At 39.7% G+C, this 8,241-nt stretch overlaps 1 protein-coding gene across 1 annotated transcript in view; it reads left to right on the top strand.

Moving 5' to 3' along the window:
- LOC112152140 (guanine nucleotide-binding protein G(o) subunit alpha) overlaps positions 1 to 6,213 on the top strand; it is a 117,708-nt gene extending 111,495 nt beyond the window's left edge. Inside the window, exons 7-8 of the mRNA XM_036212505.1 lie at positions 582 to 735; positions 3,783 to 6,213. Of these exons, the coding sequence (XP_036068398.1) occupies positions 582 to 735; positions 3,783 to 3,970 (342 nt within the window). The 3' untranslated portion in view covers positions 3,971 to 6,213. The remainder of the gene's footprint in view (positions 1 to 581; positions 736 to 3,782) is intronic.
- The last annotated feature ends 2,028 nt before the right edge of the window (positions 6,214 to 8,241 follow it).

The raw sequence follows: 8,241 nt of genomic DNA on the forward strand, positions 1-8,241 counted from the left end.
CAACGAGCTGCTGGGCCAATCATTTGTCTGTTAGGTCGAAAAATGTATTACCTGAGATTTTAAAAAGTTAGTGGTTGGATGAGGGGATGGGGGGGGGGTCATCTGTAGTTGCATTCAGGAATCAGATTTCACGCCAAGAAACGTTAGTGTCCGTGCTCTCACCGGGATCCTCGCCTCCGACAAGCTGTTCTGCTGTACGTCCCTCACTGCTGTGATGATAGCTGAATGTATTTATACTTGAGACTGTAACAATAAAGCAGCACATGAGTAACTCCACCCGACTGCGTATTTCCATCTGTGTGTTTGCAGAAGACTCCAGCGTGAATGTCTGAGAGCTTGTTGATCTTCCTCCTCTTCCTACTGCAGTTTGTGTGCTTTCCAGAGCTGTAATTATTTATTGAAGATGTTGTTTTTCCAGAAGGGCGAACGCTCTGAGACGCTGAACACCGTTCCTATAATTAAACGCTTTTCCTCCCCATCAAACTTAAAAATGATGCAGTCATCATTTTGTCTGATGACTAAACTTTTATTCTTTATCTTCTTCTCATCTTCCCCCGTCACTCTTCCTTTTCCATCTGCAGAATCGTATGCACGAGTCTTTGATGCTGTTCGACTCCATCTGCAACAACAAGTTCTTCATCGACACCTCCATCATCCTCTTCCTCAACAAGAAGGACCTGTTCGCAGAGAAGATCAAGAAGTCCGCTCTCAGCATCTGCTTCCCGGAGTACACAGGTACAGCAGACGGTTTCTTGCTGCTGATGCAGCACAAAAGTCAGCCTCAAACATTCATTTTTAATGTTTTAAAAGGATTATTAGATGAGATGCTGGTTAAGAGGATGAATAAACCGCATTTTATTCCTCCACTTCTTCCTTCCTCACCACAGAGGAGGAATATAATGTCTGTTTTCCAAATGAAGAACTTTCAAAAACCACAGAGAAGTCTGGATGAAAATAAACATGTTTCTCTCTGTAACCATTTTCTCCTGAAAGACTAAATCTTTGTCAAATAAAGCAAGAGAGCACGATTTTGGTAAATGTTGAAGGTTTATTTGGCTTCTTTGAGGCAGAGTGAACACAGGACTCTGGTGATGTGAAGTAGCAGCTCTGGATAATCCCAGACTTTCAGATTTGGACTAGAGTCACTTCAGACGCTGAAGTCTAAGAAGTGGGGTGACGTGAGGACACGGCTGTTCGAATGATCGTAATCTGTCCTCCCTGAGTCACATCCAGAATTAAAATGACATTTTAAACCCCTTCTGATTAAGAGCTGCTTGCTCAGTATTTTAGTTCTGCTCCGGAGCTCTGCAGGAGCACCGTCCTGACATTTACTGTCTCTAAGTTATAAACTGTGAGGAAACACGGCACTTTAAACTCAAGTGTCTGTTTACGGTGGACTGGGTGTGCAGCACCGACGGCCAACTAAACGTTCAAAGAACTTCTGCTGTTGGTTAGAAAACCCAGAAGACGGAGAGGTTTTGAGGAAAGGAAGTGGCGGTGAGGCCACCGTGTCTGCAATACAGCTCTGGTTACAGCTGCTAGTCAACAATAGATCAATAAACTAATTTATCTAAACTCTCTGGTGACATCAGAATAAAAACCCAACTTAAGAACAATCCACACTAAAAGATTAAAAGGTGATCCCGTAATTACTGGGTTTAGAATACATTGTCACATTTAGACCCAACGTTTTAGCCTTGTGAAGCAGAGGTTTCCATAGCAACCTCAACATTTTCATCATCTCTTAACGTGATAAATGTTTACATCCATTTTTGTGCCTCTAAATCAGGGGTGTCCAAACTCTTCGCAAAGAGGGCCAGATTTGATGAGGTGAAAATGTGTAAGACCAAACCACTATCAACCCTTATGATGAACATTAAATGCAAATTAACTATTTAATAAATTCTGGGATACCTTTTCATTCCTTCTCATAAAACAGAACTATACCTAAATGCATTTTTACCAAAATTACTGTAAAGTTCCCATTTGAAGACCAGAGATAAAATAAAGAAAAATTCTTGAATAAAAACTTTTGTCAACAGTGAATCTGTGCTCACATGAAATATTATAAATTATTAAATGCTCTCTGTAAACTCTAAATATAAATAAACACAACCAATTGTCTTGATTATAAGAACACCACTGTGGTTTTAGTAGCTACAGATTCCAGTCTAGTTTAGCTAATCACAATCAAGAAATCCGTTCTTAGAAAGAGCTGGGGTCCACATATTGATTTTTACAAAAGGAGCCTGAGGGTCAGTAAAAATTAAGATGAGGAATATTTGTCCCATGGGCCGGACTTTGGACATGCTTTCTCTAAATTGAGATGATTTTCATATTTGTCCCTTAGCAACCAGTGTTAATGATGTTTTTATGATCCCTCAGACATTTTCTCAAAGTCAATCCAGAGTTCAGAATTCAGAATCAGCCTAACTCTTCGACTGTTAACTCGATAAACGTGAATCGGCTCGTTCTGACGAGAGGAAAGAAGCTTTGATATCAGTTTTGGACCGATAACGGTGCAAAGCCGCTTTTCTCCGCGACAGAGTCAGCTAGTTTACATTGATAGTGTAAATACTTGAGTACTGCTATGAGCACCATGCTGCTTTTCTCCACTTCAGAACCTGCTGGAATTACATCAACAGTTGAAGATACGGTAGTCAAAAGAATGTCCACACTAAGGCAAATCTCTGTGTTCAAGGGTTAAATATTAGTTACCCGTAGGGACTACTTCCTGTTTATGACGCACACATAGGGTGAAAAGACAAGGTTTCATCAGAGGGCAAACATGGCGGCCATTAAGCCCATGTTTAACCAATATTCTAAGTGAAAAATTTCAGGACCACCAACAGAAACACAGTTTGCTCATTGGGTCAGTTAATGAATTAAGGGGAGTTAACTGTATAACCTATTTAATGCAAAAACCCTCTCATCCCAACCAACGAAGACCAAGAGAAATCAGTCTTTTACTGGCATTACGAGTGATGACAGCTGTCTGTTTTAATGTTAGCCCTATAGTGTGCAAATAATACTGATCCCCTCATTTATCAATACTCACAAGCCGTAAGTAGGGGAGATCATTAGAAAAAATAATCACAGAAAAAATGCATACCCGCCATTCACGAAATTAATCCACTTTTAACACGTTTCTCATTTGGGAAAGTATTGAGTAGAAACGGAGAAACACGTGTATGATCCATCATTTAACCCCACAATCCAACCCCCTCAAGCAAGGAGACACTAGGTCCCAATTTTAGAGTCTTTGGTATGAGTCGGACTGGATTTGCACTCATGACCTTACAGTTTCAGGGTGGACACTCTGGTATTGGTACTTGCTGTTTTGGTAGTATTCCATTGCAAATGTTGGAAAGATGTTCACCGAATTGGACACTGCAATCCGTCTCCAACCTGGCAGAGGTAGAGTCGGAAGACCGCAAGATTGGTGCCCAACCTGCCTACCCATGTGTCCAAGTGTCCTTGGACAAGACACTGAACCCCACTTAGGGTTCATTGTGTGCACATTTGTGTGCGCAAACAGGACTATGACTATCAGGTGCTTTGGACCTTCCAGAAAGGTGGGGAAGTGCAATATAAGTAGATGCCTTTTACCACACTTCAATCATTTAGGAACTATTACCAATTAGCAACACAGCAGTGGCCCCAAAACAAGCCCTTGGCTCCTGCCTTTATTTATGAGGCCTTCACCTTTGACCTCACCCAGAATTCTATGTTTGTGAACTCGTTTACGAACGCCGCCCCGTTTCCTGTCTCTTCCCCCGCAGGGCCTAACACCTACGAGGACGCGGCGGCTTACATTCAAGCACAGTTCGAGAGCAAGAACCGCTCTCCCAACAAGGAAATCTACTGTCACATGACCTGCGCCACGGATACAGGAAACATCCAGGTCGTGTTCGACGCCGTGACCGATATCATCATCGCCAACAACCTCCGAGGGTGTGGCTTGTACTGAGCACGCCCAGACGCCCCATAACGACCTTTTCCCCCTTTTTTGTCCCCTCTCTTGTCCCGCCCCTTCCTGTCCCCGCCCCCCCTCCCCACCCCCTCTCCTCGTTCCTTTGACACTGCTGTTGAAATGACGACGACATCAATGGTGGTTCTCGGAATCTGTAACGAATAAAGAAATAAAAATGCAAATGAAAAAGCAAGACCCTTAAAACAAGCTGATAAGCCCGCGCTTGTTTTGGGGTTTTGTTTGAATTTTTTTCTTGCTCTGACCCCTCCCCCCCCACACACACCCTGATGTTTTTCAGTCTTTTTGCCAAGCAATCAAATTTGTTTAATAGTAAAGCCTGCAGCCTTGAAAACTTCTTGAACAAAGTCGATGAAAGCCGCTCTTTGTGTGTCTTCTGTAACAAAACCGAAGCCTGTACTTTTTTTTTTTGTATTGTTACTTTAATTACAATGGCTGTTTATTTCTATTGATCATGTGTATATTTATTACAAGAATATCAGTCTTTACACTGACTTTTACTTCAGTTTGCCTCACATGACTCTTGTATTTGTTTCTCTTTTTTTTTTTTTTGCTCCTTTAGTGATTATATATTAACTTTTTTTGTCAGAAATGTGTATAAAAAACATCACCAGAAGATGAAACTGAAATGCTGGTTTGTTTTAAGTGTTTTGTTTACATTCGAAAAACCGTTTTTTAGATGTTTGTAACGTCGGTTTTTTGTCCTCGAGTGAACCATTTCTGCGTTTAAGACCCGGTTTTCATCGACAGGAAGTGGGGCGTTTCCGTTTTTCCGTACGTCAGACGAACGTGAGCTGCACATAGGTTGAACATCAGCTGAACGTCTGGCGTAAATTAGCCGGGTGTCAGCCAAATGTCAGCCGTTCGTCAGCCTGACGGTAGCTGTACGTCAGCTGCGTGTGAGCCGAACGTCAGCCGAACCTTAGCCGTATGTCAGTCGTATATCAGCCAAATGTCAGCCGGGCCTCAGAGCCAACAGGAAACATTCTTTCTGTCCTAAATGTCAGCGCCATGAAACAGAGGCACTGCACTGTAGATAGCTATGCTTTTAGAAGCAAGTATACAAAACCTACTCACTTATAACCGTCTAACCCTCTCCATGTAAAAAAAAAAAAAAAGAATGCCTCCTGGTTAATTTATTCATTTATTTATTGATCGATCACCTCTCATATTTTTTTGCGCTCCAAATTCAACTGCAGGGTAACACCCCCTCCGCCCCCAACAGATAGCATGAGATACTCGAGCCTTTGTATAAAGAGAGAACTTATGATATAAAGCTACTCATGAAAACTGCAACACTAGAAAAGTTTTAATAAAAAAAAGTAAAAGATAAACACGAAGAAAAAAAAAGTCCCAGCTGAAAGGAAGTGGGGGCAGATGTTTAAAAAAAAAAAAAGGATGAGAGCGGTTTCGAAAAAAAAACCTTAAGTATAGTTATTCACAATATCATCATGTAATCTTCTTTCACCCTTTTTTAAACAAAAACATTTTGCAGATGGTTCCACTTTGAACCGACTATCCCGGACTGACCCCCGCGTTGTTGTAATGCTCTGAACTGACCCCTCCTCTTTACCGTTTTGCCTGTTTCCCTGCATTAGAACCGTGTCCTCACTTTAGCCTGACTCAGAACGATTAAATATAATACTATAACGATATCTATTTTTTATGATTTCAGAAAAAAACACTGTTTTTTGGGGAGAGCACGTTTCTGGCTGCATCCGCTGCTTCGGGATGCCGCATGTTCGCACATCGACGCTGTAAAAAGTCATGCTCCTTCCAGTTTTGTTTTGATTTTTTGAGTTTGGCGCACTCCTTCCAGGTCTATAATGAAAAGCACAGTTCTCTCACACACACTCGCACTCACAAACACACACAAGATGTAGATTTGGAAATTTCTTATTTATTCATGCCTAATCTATGTTACCATCCATCTATCTATCCATGGATCTATATAGACCTCTGTTGATTTCTAGTTTTTAAAAGAGAAAAAGAGCCGTGTATAATTTGTCATTCTCTTCCTGTTTTCCTCACATTTTTTACCTCCTCTGTTCTCTTCTTTACCCGGTGAATGCTTTTTTCTGTGCAGCTTTTTTTCTCTCTCTTCCCCCCTCTCTACTCTTCTTTAGTGAATGGTTGTTATTTCATGTGGGATGTCCGTGCTGGAAAACCAATCGAATGTAGTGTTTACATTAAAAAGCCACTGTTTTCATGACTACACAAAAGAAATCAAGCTCTTCTTGTCTCCAATCGCTCCTCCGTCTGTCTTTCTGCAGCTGCTTTCTGATTCGCCAAATGATCAGTGGGTGGAGATCAACTTTTTTTTAAAGTTTCTTTGAAAAAAGGGATCAGAAACAACCAAAAGAAAAAAATAAATGATCAAATATGACTGCAAGTGTGGTGGAAACATTACAAAAAATATTAAAATTAATATATGAATAACAGACAAAATTCAACTTATGGCAGAAAGAAAACACAGTTTGGCAAGTTTTTTGAGTAAAGATCTCAGAGTTCTGCTGATATCGAAGACCCATTCCAAAGAAAATTAGGTTTTTTTGGCGTTTTTTTTTTTTTTTTTTTTTCTTTTGATGACAGAGAACATTAATTAAGAAAATTAAACTTAAAATTCTATTTCCAAGCATTTCTTCATTCAAATCGTGAAAAAGAGCAGATGAAAAAAATGATTGTATTTCTGAAATGGAAAATACGCCACAAGCTCTCGGCAATAGGAGGGGCGGGGTTGGCCCCGCCCATGACTCAGAGGTGGGTTCTTAATGGACCCCTGTGGAAACTATGTCCTAGAAAATGATAAGTTTTGTCACTTCGGCATGATTAGAAGACAACAGGGAACGCTTTGAAAATAGAACAATAGATGATCGTAGTGGGACTTTTAAAAAATTGTTGATCCAGTTTGTTTGACTGTAAAAATTTAAACATTGAATCAATTTACAAAAGTTCTGTAATTTGTTACATTTAAAATGATTAGTTTTCATCAAATTAAAATTTGAAGTTGCTCATTTACTTCATTTATAAATTGAATTTGATACAAATTAAAATTTTAGATGTAAAAATGACAGAACTTTTGTTGATTGATTCAATCTTACACTTTTTACAGTGTTACTGTACTTAAAACGGGAAATCCACGCACTGTCAGATTCCCTTTGACCCCAAACGACATTCGGTTAAGTTGACGTAAATGATCCCGAGGTGGTCCAGAATCCGGGTTAGGGGATTCGCAATGCGGTACAGATTGGTTTGAACCAAATCACAAACCAAACTCCAAAAGTCATTGTTCTCTTCAGCAGTGGTCCACAACTTTTTTCAGGCCACAGACCAGTTTAATATCAGACAATATTTTCATTGAACGAGGCTGAAGTTAGCGTCTGAGTTTCTTTGACTTCTTTTAAGCTTCCAGTTTTGAAGGTAACGTTTATTTTCATCCTCTATAAAATATCTGCAGCTGCTTTAAACTTTACTCGTTCACTAAATTTCATAGGAACCATAAAAGGTGATCTAGATTTTCTCTTAGTGGAAACATCAAAATCCGACGCCAACTTCAGCCTCTTCCGACGGATAAATAATAAAACAGTCACTAAAACTGGTATTTTCTATATATAATAACAAACATGAATCCACAATTTAAACAACTTTATTAGCAACATACCATTAGACAGCCAGTTGCTGAATATTCTACATTATTATTATGGTCTGTGGGAACAACTGTTGCAATAAATCCAAATTTGGAATAGAGACTTTTGGGTTTTGTCTGTTTAATGCAGATTTTTTATTTTGAAGTCAAAGGCTCTTATGTTCTTTCAATGGATCTTTTCTGTAAAAAGAAACTTCCCAAATAAGTTTGTTTTTTGTTAATAAAGTTAGCAGTTTGGCGGTTGTAATGGATGGATTTTGGACATGTGACTGTGTCAGATGTGGGGAGAGAATCCAGTCGTTTTCCAAAAATAAAACGTATATTCAGAATTTAAATAAGACAGATAAAAAGTAGGTTGTGTTTTTTTCCGACTCCAGTTCGCATCCCGGGGGTTGAGGAACCACTTCTCTATAAGACAACAAAGTATGGCAATCTGAAATTTTGTTCGCTATTTAAGACGCCTTTTTTCAAAAAGCCTTCAGTTTTCCTTCTTTACATTTAATGGTGGATGGTAAACCAATGGAAAGAATGCATACTGCCCCCTAATGTATGAGGTGTGTAAATACAGACCCAGATCACTGAGGAAGTAACGCAGGACAGGAAA

The sequence above is a fragment of the Oryzias melastigma genome, linkage group LG6 (assembly GCF_002922805.2).
Source record: "Oryzias melastigma strain HK-1 linkage group LG6, ASM292280v2, whole genome shotgun sequence".
In the NCBI taxonomy this organism is placed as follows: Eukaryota; Metazoa; Chordata; class Actinopteri; order Beloniformes; family Adrianichthyidae; genus Oryzias; species Oryzias melastigma.